Source organism: Anabrus simplex, chromosome 1 (assembly GCF_040414725.1).
Source record: "Anabrus simplex isolate iqAnaSimp1 chromosome 1, ASM4041472v1, whole genome shotgun sequence".
NCBI lineage: Eukaryota > Metazoa > Arthropoda > Insecta > Orthoptera > Tettigoniidae > Anabrus > Anabrus simplex.
The window spans coordinates 124,597,674-124,611,341 of record NC_090265.1 but is presented as its reverse complement, the minus strand read 5'-3'; the positions used below and the strand labels follow the sequence as shown (position 1 = coordinate 124,611,341).

At 42.1% G+C, this 13,668-nt stretch overlaps 2 protein-coding genes across 2 annotated transcripts in view; one reads left to right on the top strand and one right to left on the bottom strand.

Moving 5' to 3' along the window:
• nudC (nuclear distribution C, dynein complex regulator) overlaps nucleotides 1-13,668 on the top strand; it is a 332,523-nt gene that overhangs the window by 89,624 nt on the left and 229,231 nt on the right. The window lies entirely within an intron of this gene.
• The window catches only part of LOC136857319 (uncharacterized), a 65,154-nt gene that overhangs the window by 8,314 nt on the left and 43,172 nt on the right, over nucleotides 1-13,668 (bottom strand). Inside the window, exon 3 of the mRNA XM_068225293.1 lies at nucleotides 4,528-4,680. Coding sequence (XP_068081394.1) covers nucleotides 4,528-4,680 — 153 coding nt within the window. The remainder of the gene's footprint in view (nucleotides 1-4,527; nucleotides 4,681-13,668) is intronic.

Genomic DNA, 13,668 nt, shown 5'->3' with positions numbered 1-13,668 from the left:
CTTACGTAGCTCCTGAGAAAAATGTACCAGAAACTCTAAAATCTTTACTTGCAGAAAAATGCAAAAAACTGAATGGATGTTTGTCGTGGCTTTCTCACCATTATTCAGAACATTCCAGCACCATAAGCTCCTCGTTCTACTGATTTTTGACCAACCCTGTTGCTTTGAAGGTTCCTTTTCTCGGTCCTAGCTTCCTTGGTCAGCTGCTAAGCATATTTTTCTTCTTCGGTGACTCGCCTGAGATCGATGTTGGAGAAAAAGATGCCTAGTATTCCAGCCCACCTGAGTGCCCAACTTTTCTAGAACTGTAATCCTACCCATACAATCATCATTAAAATGTACTACAGAATCCAAAACACCAACTTTTAGGGTATTTATCTGTACCGACACAGTCTTAGGGTATACGCTCCCATATGCAGCGATTGAAACTCTCGTCGGGGTTTTGAGTGTTATCATGTAGGCATTTTTGTAGCAAATCCTTACTGCAGAGGTCTCTGTAGTCTGGCCTGATCATTTCCATGACAGCCATTGGAAGATAATGCTTGTGGCTATATTTACCTGCAATGGCAATGGCATATATACATAATTTTAAACTGTCTCACTACTTTTCAGAGTGGGCGTGTTCAAAATGACGCCATGTTTAAATTGCTCATTTAGGACGTTTAAATGCAGAAAACATAGTATTATAGAATCGTTTGATGCGGAAAACAATGGAGAATTTAATACACACATCGTTTTAAAATCGATTTTTTGACCGATTGTCATGATCCAGTGTCGTTAAAAAACTACCACAAACACACAGGAATCAAATTATTTAACTAGCTTCCCCTAGAACTATGAAGACAAATAACAAAGAAACAATAACATTATTTAAGAGGATGTTGTTTGTCATCAGTCCATAGACGGTTTAAGAGGATCGGGAAGAGTATCTGATTTTGAGGAAAAATTGGTGTAAGAGCAGAGTAAATGTAAATATGTAACCTTGTTTGAATCAACTATCATCATCGTCATTATCATGTCCATGTACAGCCAGGTTATGTCAAATGTGGTTCCTCTGGTTCTCTTTCATTACTGCTTAGGCTCCTTGTTTGAATGGTCATCGTAATCGCTTTCGATTCAGAGGGCCTTGGGTTCGATTCCCAGTAGTCTGAGATTTTAACCGTAAATGGTTAATTCCCCTGGCTCGGGGACTGGATGTTCGTACTGTCCCCAACATCCCAACAACTCACACAGCACACACATTATTCTCCACCACATTAACGCGCAGTTTCCTATACACGGCAGATGCCCCACCATCGTTGGAGGATCTGCCTTACAAGGTCTGCACCAGGCTAGCAATAGCCACAAGAAATTATATTACCCCATATCAGTTCAGTTGACAGTGAGTCCGGGCTCTCGTCTTCGGTTTAGAGAGTCCGGAGTTCGAATCCGGGCTAGATCGGGGATTTTAACTGCGTATTGTTAAATTCCCCAGCTCGGGGTCTAGGTGTTTGTATTCATCTTCACACACTTTTCATCTACATACACCACTCTACCACCACCATAGAAACAAATAATGAATACATCCCTCCATATAGGATTGGCGTCAGGAAGGGCTGTGTTGTTTGGGTTTGATGCAACTCTCCATGCCACAATCCTGTGCTAACGTTTCCATTTCTACATAACTACTACATCCTACATCCACTCTAATCTATTTGTCATATTCATGCCACTACCGTTCTTACTGTCTACACTCCCATCAAAACCTGAACGAGTCCTGGGTGTCTTAAGGATGTGCCCTATCATTCTCTCTCTTCTTTTCGCCAAATCGTTCTCCTCTCTCCAGTTCGATTCAGTATCCCTTCACTCGTGATTCGATCTACCCATCTCACCTTCAGCATTCTCCTGTAACACCACATTTCAAAAGCTTCGATCCTCTCTGAATTGTTTACGTTTCAGTTCCATACAGTCCCATGCTCAAGACGAAAGTCTTAAAAGAAAAATCCGTGTTAGTGTTCGAAGTGAGCAAATTTCTTCAAGACTTTCCTTGCTTGTGCTATTCTGCATTTTATGCCCTCTTTACTTCTGCCATCGTAAGTTATTCTCCTGCCCAAGTAACAATATTCATCTATTAATTTAATAATTCATTTCCTAATATTTCCTGCATCACCTGACTTCGACTCCATTCTGACTCCAGCATCCGGCCGAAAAACTTGGCCAAATCCACATCAAATTGACAAAAGGCTGGGAAGAAGAAGAAAAGTTGTTGTTCAGGCTACTGCCTTATGCTGTTCTTAATGAGATCTATCAGTTATAATCTTTAGCTGCTTCAGTCTCTTTTCTTTATCTCTTAATCCTTTAAAAAATGTTAATTCAATAATTTGTAGACCGTAGCTTCCAGCCTTGATATACCGTAGAGTAAGTAATGAATTTATTTACATTATATAAAATATTCACGTATTTTACTGTGTGATCGACTATGTCAATTAGAACTGTACGTTGTTAACGGCAGTAATACTCCTATTCTATATTATCGCTCAGTACGGTTGCCGAATGTGTCCTTTTTCGCTTTCTCTTTTGCGCTGCGTCAGTAATGTTACTTGAAGTTCTTAAGGGGGGGAATGAACAATACTTATTGAATTAAAGGCATGGAATTTTAAATGAAAATTAAAATCCATAGCCTGTTTCCAGTCATTCGACTGGGTCAGGAATGGAATGAATGAAGCCCCGGTCTAGCGGCGAGGATAGGAATTGTGCCGGCTGCCGAAGCCTGTCGCACTCCTCTGGGGGCAATGATTAATGAATGATAGATGGAATGAAATGATATTGGAGAGTGTTGCTGGAATTATGACAGGGAAAACCGGAGTACCCGGAGAAAAACTTGTCCCGCCTCCGCTTTGTCCGGCACATCTCTCACATGGATTGACCGGGATTTGAACCACGGAACTCAGCGGTGAGAGGCTGGCGCGCTGCTGCCTGAGCCACAGAGGCTGCGTGCTTATAGATAAATAACTGTAATAAACGAAACACTATGATACCTAGATGTAAGGTACACACATAAATATTTAACAGTTACGCACTTTTTGCATAAAAGCCATGACAGGAATTCCAATGATGCACTTCATTTGAAATTTTTATTATACGAAGTTTTCACTACAATATGAGTACTGAACTGTAATAAATTATATGTGCATATTAGTTTTTAAAATTTAGAACTCATCATTGCAAAAATACATTTTTCACCACATAATATCCTATAAATAAAAATTTAAGTATGTATTCTTTACAATTTTCTATATGCTCTACATTGTATAATGAACAACTCCCAAAAAAGTCATAGCTTTGAGATTTATGACTTTTGAGAAAACTGAAAACTGTATGTTACGAGAAAAAATGCATTTAACAATTTGGTTACCATATTCAAACATGAAAAATGCTCAGCCTTTTCTTAAAATCTATAAATCCCAGAGCTATGATTTTTTTTTTCAGGAGTAGTTCATTACACATTGTGGAACATGTGGAACTATAATTATTGTAATGATTACTTATTTACATTCGAATTTATTGAGTATTTATATTAGATTATATGGTGAAAAAATATCTTATTTTTACAATGGTAAGTTCAAAAAACTAAAATATGCCTTCTATAACTATAACATTTATACACAATGTAAATCACACTATGTACATTATAAAAAACATGCTTAAAAATCGATTTTGATACCATATTCATTACATTCCCTCTTAATACGTGGAGTGATAAAACATTCTTCAGTTCTGAACGTCATAATATTGATATATTCCAAACTTCGAATTTTATAAATACTGTATTTATTTGTAGGATATTCGAATTATATGCTACTTGGACCCATAAATAGGAACTTCAAGGGGAATCCTGAAGAATTTGGAGTATCTAGTTTTTCGAATTGACCAGTTTTACATTTGTCTAGTACTGTACATGGGGATGTAGTAGCTGAGTGACATTGACATTGTTACTGGCTTTTCATTAAAGTGACAGCAGTTCAAATTTCGGTTCATTCTTGTGGTGTTTTTAAAATGAAAAAATCACGTCCGTGTGGTTCGGATTCTACGTAAACTGGAGGTCCCGGTATAATCGACCCCTTAAAACTGCAACCTAGCTCGACTCTTTTTTTCCAACTCCATACGTATTGACGAACGATTTCTTATACCGATCCGTTTTATGTAATTATTTTACACCGTACATACGGTATTCTGCCTGCTCCACGATACTGCGTGGTGAAATTTCTGCCCAATAGACAATTGCATTCTGATGTAAATTTTCTTAGTTCTAGAGTACACTCTAGAACTTTTCACTCTTGTATTTTGTTAATGCAGGTTTCATTTTTCCTCGTGATTGATTTCTACTAATTGCTTCGAAATTTCCTATTTCTATACAGACCTCAAAAGTGTGTTTCATCGTTGTACTGTGAAAAAGGTATCCCTGTCATAGTTAATCACCTATGGTTCCTACACACTTCTGTAAAAATCAGCTACTTGAAAACTCGTTATGCTAAGCGGTTCACTCACCTGAGTACTGATGTTGCTGGAGCCTTGGCTGGCGGTAGATGCTCGTCCAGGTTGAGGACGTTGGATGTGACATGGGCAAGCGGGGTCGGCGCACCAGAGCGAAGGGCGTGGGATGAGCCAGCCACGGGGTGCAGGAGGTGGCCTCTCATCCGCCTGGAGACAAATGATTATATTAAATAGAATTGCAGTTAGGTAATGACACGGCATGCCATTTTAGTGGTGAAATGCTGAAAATGTTTAAGTCCCTAATATTTAACTGGTATAGTTGATCCATTCCAGCACGTTTTTTTCTGCTCATGTGTTTTAATTTACAGACGAAATTGAATTGGGCAGTCTTGTACGAGGTGCAGTGTAAGTAGGGTGGCGTTTGTACCGAAGAAATAACTACATTGGTTTGGTGTGATAGTCGCAATTGAGGTTTTTTTAAAATATGAAAAGTACGCCATTGCTATTAGTTTTCCAGTCTTCTACACCCGAAAGTTTTGGTTGGGTGGAGGAGAAAATAATGAATCCAGGAGTGTTGAACGCAGGAGGGGTGTACATGTTGCGCAGGATCATATACAGTAGTAAGGGATGGCCCACTGCGGCTTGAATGTGCCGCTTCGCTGAAGGTATGCGTGACGTTTTGAAGGCAGGCAGCACTGGGCAGCGCTACTGTAGGCCAGGTACTCCCAAGGACCAAGGGGGATGTTTTCATTCCCCTTCCTGGGGAAGGGGCGGGCCACCTATAAGGTAACGCCTTCTCTCTGGCCAGGAGATTTGGCGGGATTTGGAAATTTGTTGGTGTTAGGAGATGGAAAGGGGGAGCATTGATTGTTTCAGGAGATGTGAGAGTTTGGCCTCTTGGCTAAGGAGTGTAGCTACTCTGTGCTTTATTTATGTAGTGTTTACAGTTACATATACATTTGTGCTTACAGATTTTACAATAAGGTTACAATTATTAGTACATGAGATTTTGAATACAATTATTGGTACACGTGATTTTGTATATAGGTAGGCTGTAGGTATGGTGGAATGAGAATGGTTGGGAGTAGGTGTGAGGTTAGAAGATGTAGGGTAGCTGTACAGTTGTGCAGAGAGGTGATAAGGAAGTGAAGATCCAATGTGGGTGGGGGTGGGAGGTGGGGACTTGAATGAGGGAGCTGTGGAAAGGCTTGTCGACATGGCGGGTTTGGAGGGGGGGGGGGGGGGTGGCCGGGGGGCGGTGATGTGCATTGGGTGATGGATGGGGGTGGTGAGTGGGAAGGTTCTACTCGGTGGTGTTCGCCGAATATTTGGGCTCCTGTAGTGATGAGTTGCTGGACGTCTTGTTCTGACGGTAGTTGAAGCCGGACCATGTACGTTGGGCCGTGATTGCTGCGTATCCTTATGGCCCTCCTTACAGGAACGCCTGTGGCACGGAGTTCTTGGATTATTTCCTTTTCAGCGATGTCCGGGGTGATGCCTCGTAGTACTCAGCTGTAAGTTGACTCGGGAGGTGGTGGCTGCTGGGTCGGTGTTGCGTGGTCAGCGGTGTTATCTGGTAGAGCCATTGCGGTCGTTGCCTGTTGGGGGCTGGGGGATTGTTGGATGGGAGGGGGGTGGGGGAAGTTTATTGTCATGACCGGGGAGATGTGGCAGGATGTACTGGTTGTGGTTGAGGGAAGTGTGATGGTGGTTATAGTAGGAGGGGAGAGTGGGAGTGGTGTTGTCCTTATTGGGGGCTCATGGAGGATGGGAATATACTCAGGCTTATCTTGTAGCTGGGCTAAGATGGGCTGCGGCGGTTATATCACGACGTAGTTATTATTCCTTATGTTGGCTCCGTCGTGGAAGAGGCGTTGCTCGGCTTGTTCATTTATGACTTGTACTAGTTAGTAGATGTTCTGACAATTTCTTGGTGCGGCCATCTATTACACGGAAAGCATTCACTCTTTGGGCATCTTGTGTTCTGAGTTCCTGGTATATTTCTTTCTCTGGGATAGAGAGATCTACCCATGGGATGAGCACTTAGGGCATGTTTGGTGGTAGTGGGGAGGCGACTGCCAACTAGGCGTCTGCCTGATAGTGCTTTATTGCGCTCGGCTGGGTTGCTAGTAAAGTTGTGGGCCACCCGGCCGAGAAAAAAAGTTTGGGATGTGCGTTTAGTGATACTTCGGAATTCGCAGAGGAGATGCCAGGTACTCGTATAATGCTTTCTGGTCTGGCTTAATTCGTGCTATTGCCACATCATACTACTGCACTGACAACTAATCATGATGCCAAAATGAAATGAAATGGCGTATGGCTTTTAGTGCCGGGAGTGTCAGAGGACAAGTTCGGCTCGACAGGTGCAGGTCTTTTGATTTGACCCCCGTAGGCGACCTGCGCGTCGTGATGAAGATGGAATTATGATGAAGACCACACATACACCCAGCCCCCGTGTCAGCGAAATTAACCAATTAAGGTTAAAATTCCCGACCCTGCCGGGGATCGAACCCGGGACCCCTGTGGCCAAAAGGCCAGCACGCTAACCATTTAGCCATGGAGCCGGACATGATGCCAAAGCCTTAATTCTAATAGCGTATTTAAAAAGCTGTTCATAAACGTACAGTACTTACTATGGTCGTCTGACGAGAAGTCACGTGCATGTGGAGGGTAAACATGGTGCTCCAATCTCAAGTCTCAAGGCCTGACAAGAAAAATCGGTTTCGTTTGCGGTAATTCTTGTGAACTAAGGTGCTGTTGTGAAGTTTCAATTTGGTGGTGAAGTTGCGCTTTAGTTACACACTTGTAAGTACTGCACAATGAAGTTTAATAATGAACACGCATCTCTTTTAGAGAACTCGCACTGTTTATGACGACTAATATTTGTAGCTTAGTGTCTCTACCGCTTTTTCCACACTTGTGGGGTCGCGAGTGCGAACTGTGTCGCACATATGGATTTGGCCCTGTTTTATGGCTGGATGCCCTTCCTATGTGGAAGGATGTAATCGCTATTGCGTATTGCTGTGGTGGTTGGTAGTGTATTATGTTGTCTGAATATGAAGAGGAAAGTCTTGGAAAAAGCACAAACACCAGTCTCCGAGCCAGAAGAATTAAACGCGATTAAAATCCCCGACCCGGCTGGGAATCGAACCCGGGACCCTCTGAACCGAAGGCCTGAACGCTGACCATTCGGCCAAGGAGTCGGACTGTTTGTAGCTTAGTGTAGTACTGTATCTGTTACTTGTGCCGTACCTACAAGCTGCCGCGACTTCTCGTGAGACGCAGATAGTATATACTGTTGCTTGTATATGCTACAGTGCAGTAACCGCAAGATGACTGACTTCATACACTCTCTTCCAATATGATCCCTTTACAGAAAGTGGTTCTTTAAAAGTTTGTTATAGTGAGGCATGTCAGCAAAAACCCATACGTTTCTTTCAGAGTCTGCAGGATTAATAGAATGTGTTCGGTGTTGATATTTCGAGCGTCTTCTACAGTGTTCCACAGCCTCCGAAATCAGAAACAATGGCTAATAATTCAATTCCTGGTGATTCTACAGCGGTGACGATCTTGAAAAGTAATGATCGATTCATACATAGTCTTAACGAAACAAAATATACAGGCTGTTTTCATTGAGCGCACGGTCTTTTGATTAGCCTAGTGCTACTTAAACTTTCGAAGTTCCAGAAGTTTATTGTTCACTTTGCTGGTAGGATGTAGTGTTTACAGTGCACTATGTCTTCTGGTATGGGCTAGAATAAATTTGTTACTTTCATTGACATGTCTCAGTCTCATCCTTGGCTTTGACAACGTGGTTCTAGTAACTCCGTTCCGTATGCAGCCAGTTCCTGTTATGAATTGTGTGAAAATATCGCTCCTAGGGTCGGTTGGTGCATGCATTTCAGTGGGCTTGGCACACTTATATGTAATAGAAACTTCTGACTGAGTGAGGAAAGCAACGGGAAACTACCTCACTCCTCATTTCCCTAGTATGCCTCGTCAGTGACACCTACGCTATCTATGGCAGCTGTTGGTGGAGTTGTAGAGGATCAAACCAGCCTTTGGGCTGAATACCCTACATACATACATACGCTTTACGTCGCACCGGCACAGATAGGCCTTATGACTAGGATAGATGGGAAAGGACTAGGAGCGAGAAGGAAGCGACCGTGACTATAATTAAGGTACAGCCCAAGCATTTACCTGGTGTGAAAATGGGAAACCAAACCATCTTCAAGGCTGCCGACAATGGTGTTCGAACCCACTATCTCCCGAACGCAAGCTGGCAGCTACGTGATTCAAACCACTCGTTCGGTCTTCCAGAAGTGGTGAACTTTAGGGGATACGGTCCTTATCATTACTGAACGGGAAATGTCTTTGCTTGCTCATAGAGTAATTTTTCCCCCACGTGCCAACCTCATTGCGTAGGTGTGAGCATTCGGGCGAGCCAGTTAGTTATTTTTTGTTTATGCATTAACGACGCATAGTTCTCGTTTAATTTAATTATTATGCCTTAGCAATATGCTTCCGAATGCGTTTGCAATAATTCCGGTTTTTATCGGTAATTATTTTACATTGTTTCCGTTGTTCGTTCAAAACATAAACGTTTGTTTTAAAAACGTGAACTGTTTTCTTTCAAGATTTGTTTTCTTGGAGTAATTGGTCGTAACGAATGCAGCGAATCAGTGGCGTAGATAAGGGGATGAAAAGGGGGATATATCTCCCTTGAGGCGCTTGTACTCATTATCGTAAATATATAAATGCATGATTACTTTTTATATGAGGAGCACTTACTGAGACAATTTATTGTCCTAAATGCGTGAGATGGGACGGAGGAGCCAGCTGGAAGTTCAACACCTTTGCTGTGTTGTCGCGCTTCTTCTTTCTCCGTTTACTGCGGAATAATAATAATAATAATAATAATAATAATAATAATAATAATAATAATAATAATAATAATAATATTGGCTTCACGTCCCACTAACTACTTTTACAGTTTTCGGAGACGCAGAGGTGCCGGAATTTAGTCCCGCATGAGTTCGTTTACGTGCCAGTAAATCTACTGACACGAGGCTGGCGTATTTGAGCACCTTAAAATATCACCGGGCTGAGCCAGGATCGAACCTGCCAAGTTGGAGTCAGAAGGCCAGAGCCTCAACCGTCTTTTAGCCTCTCAGCCCGGCGTTTACTGTGGAAATAGCCTCCTTAACATTGACAGTGACAATGACAACGCTCCAACTCACCCTTACATGATTGCTGATTCAGTGGTTGCGATGTTCTTATCTCCTGTGAGCCATGTGTAGTTCTGCGTCCGTGTATTTATTTCTTTTCTAATTACAGTACATACATCCGTCATGTAAATGCATGTAGCTGATGTTACTGTGTGTGTTAGTTTTTTTAATACCGTACCTGTGCGTTTTATAATAATGTGGATAATTTGTGCGGCTTTGTGTCTGTAAATGTCATAGCATAGTATTTCTCTCCAACCTAAGTTGTGTAATTGTGTCTCAAAGCAAATGGCTGTGAAGAAGTAGCTCGGTGTAATACTGTATAAAGAAACCTTGCACGAGCGTAGGGGCAGGGAATCTGGTTGTAAACAGCACTGACCGCGAAAATATCAATTTAGCTACCAATGATGACAAGCAATCTCTAATTACAACACGTGACATATCGTCATTTGTGAACCGGACTATTATTATTATTATTATTATTATTATTATTATTATTATTATTATTATTATTATTATTATTATTATTATTATTATTTTCAAGTAGCCTTACGTCGCACCGACACAGATAGGTCTTATGGCGACGTTGGGACGGGAAAGGGCTAGGAGTTGGAAGGGAGCAGCTGTGTCCTTAATTAAGGTACAGCCCCCAGCATTTGCCAGCTGTAAAAATGGGAAACAGCGGAAAACCATCTTCAGGGCTGCCGTCAGTGGGGTTCGAACACCCTATCTCCCGAATACTGGATACTGGCCGCACTTAAGCGACTTCAGCTATTGAGCTCGGTGAACTGGAAATTAACTGCGGAATAAGAAGTCCAAGTGCGATATTAGGAAATGTGTGGGTCCCTCCGAAAAACTTTGTCCAACCCTTGTCCTGTTTCACTACGGGGTCGTGAGATGGATCTGTCGTGGCGGGTTTTTATGACCGGATGTCCTTCCTGACGTCAACCTCATCAGAGGAGTTAATGAGATGAAATGTGAATGATGTGATATATGATAGTAGGAAGGGAGAGGGTGAAACCCGTGCCGGCTCATAGGCTACTCCTGTCGAATAGCACCAATGGGTCTGCTCAAGGCTTAACGTCTCCATCCGACGGACGAATCACCATCGACAGCGTCATATGCCCTCCATATGAGCGCAGCGGAGATGTTTGGGATTTAATTCAGGCTTTTGGCACGCAATCTAGTGATTAGAAATTGTATACCACCGCCTCTCCTCCTTGCCGGCCAACATTCTGATGGTGAACATTTTTTCGACCAACAGGACTCGAACCGGCTAACCACGGTGTCAGACCGTTTAGGCTTCAACGCCTTAACGATCATGGCCTCCACGTGGGCCCTCAAAAAAAACCCTATGAATTTCCTTTATTACGTAAATTTAAAGACAGGAAACTCAGATTCCGAAAATAATGGCTGGAAGTATGTGAATGGTTAGGATATTCCAGAGTTGATAAAGAGTTGATAAAATTTTACGTTGTGCTTGGAAATTCTGGTGGAATAGGAAACCAGCCCTGGGATCAATTAGTTAAGTGTCAATTTGACAATTGGAAGAAAGCAAAAGAAGTGTATAGACAACATTTCGAAACAATATACCATATAGGTTTGATAGTTTGTGCCGGCCCCGTGGTGTAGGGGTAGCGTGTCTGCCTCTTACCTGGAGGCCCGTGGGTTCGATTCCCGGCCAGATCAGAGATTTTTACCTGGACCTGAGGGCTGGTTCGAGGTCTACTAAGCCTACGTGATTAGAATTGAGGAGCTATCTAACGGTGAGATAGCTGTCCCGGTCTAGAAAGCCAAGAATAACGGCCGAGAGAATCCGTCGTGCTGACCATACGACACCTCGTAATCTGCAGGCCTTCGGGCTGAAAAGCGGTCGTTTGGTAGGACAAGGCCCTTCAAGGGCTGTAGTGCCATGGGTTCTTTTAGGCTAGAAAGTTTAGCAACTTCATATCATTTTCTCAAGGGATGAAATATGAGACATCCATTATTAAGAAATTAGATCAAGAAAGGATAAAGAAAGTAGAAAGTAACAGACGAAACCTAGAAACAATAGTTGAAGGTGTTATGTGGTCACAAGGAAATCTCTCAGGGGTTACCGCGATAGCGGCAGAATTCTTGCCAATTCAAATGACATCGGCTGTGCTTCAAACGAAGGGAATTCCCGTGTGGTAAAGTAAACGAACCGACCCACAATATTAACATTTGCTGGTGTCTCCTTTGGCTTTCCACATAGGAACATTGCTTATTTTAAAAAAAAAACTCTGTTTCTGTCACCGTGCGTAATGTGAAATAACCGTAGGTATGCTTGAGACAAGACTTCTAAATAATAATATTAATAACTTGTAAATAGGACAGATAGTGGTTGATTTTCATGTATCTTGTTAAAAAGTGCTGTGAATCTTCGCCTTGATGTACCCCAATCGAATCAAAGTCAAACGACTTCCTCCAACAACTTCAATCCACATAACACAAAACCATAAAATTTGCTTTTCTGAGTTTAAATTGCAAGCATGACGTGTTCACATATTTACAATCAGTTTGCACACTGCAGAATCACCCCACGTCGTTATTTCTTCGAGTATCATGAAGGTATTCCAATAAATCAATAAAGTCGTCCAGTGCCTCATATTTTGCCACCCACCTCGTAGTACACAGCCTCTTTAGTGATTTAGCGCTGGGTGTTGCTTGCGCATTTTAAATACCACTTGGTAAACTTGCCTTTCGTTTGGGACTGTTACAAAAATCATAATTTTTCTCTAACTCGTAGACAGTTTGTCATAGGCTAAATTTCGCTAGCGTTAGAAACTGCTAGATTTAAGGAATGCGGTGCACAATGAACGTACAGTGCAGCAGGATAGGTTCCTTAATTACTGCTTGGACACTATTGAATTTACCTGACATATTTCCGGCACCATCGAACCGTTGGCCAGAAAAGTACTGGCAATCTACGCCACACTTTTATACACCTGTCAGATGCCCTGTCAACGACTAGACCTCAAAAATCGTAAAACGTCTTCATGTACCCTTCCATCATCATCAACATACTTCACACAAACGGCTACCTCTTCCGTATTACACATATCCGTTTTCTTCGTCTGATAGCACCGAAAAACACCTGGCTTTATTTACCCTGGCAACAACTTTCTTCGGAAGTATTTTATCGCAGCAGTCAATTTCGTTTTGGATTGAAGGGCTAATGTATTTATTTGTTTCTCCGGGTCGCTCGAGAACAACACGTAGTTCAGTATATCCTAATGCCCTGTACCGAAGAACTGACTGCTATACATAGAACGGATCGGTATTAGAAATCATTCGACAATATGTATTGAGTCGGAAAAAGAGATCAACTTCCGGCATCTGATGCGATAACATCTGAATGTGCTCTGTTGTACTAACTACATGACTCGTCCCCTGGACCTCACAACGCCGGTTATGTAAAATTTCTGTTCGAACATACTGTAGATGAATACCCGTACAGTTTTCGTGCAGTTTGCTACAGGTTCGGCATGATGCTCAAATATCTCTCATACCTGCGTTCGTTTAATCAGAAATTAACCTCTCACCGCTACTCGTTAATATGCCAGTGGACACCGTAACGAGAGATCACTATACACTATCAGTCGGGCACGATTGCATACTGATCGATGTCCTAGTAGCCATTGATACATGAAACGATCTCGAACGAGCCGGATTTTAAAGTAGGATGACTAGGCTGCAGCCAATGGGGAAGACCGCACCCAGGATTTTTTTGGTGGTGGTGGTTAACAAGGTTAAATTTTAAGTTATAAAAATAGACTTAGGGCCGTTTTCCCCAAATGAGTTTAAACTAGGTTTATTTTAATCTGGTTTAAGTCTGAGTTTAAACTAACATTCATTTTCCCCATATTGGTTTAAACTTTGTATCAAGTTTAAACCTGGCTCAGAGTTAAACCTTCTATATTGTTGGTTTAAACTGCTGTTTATATTC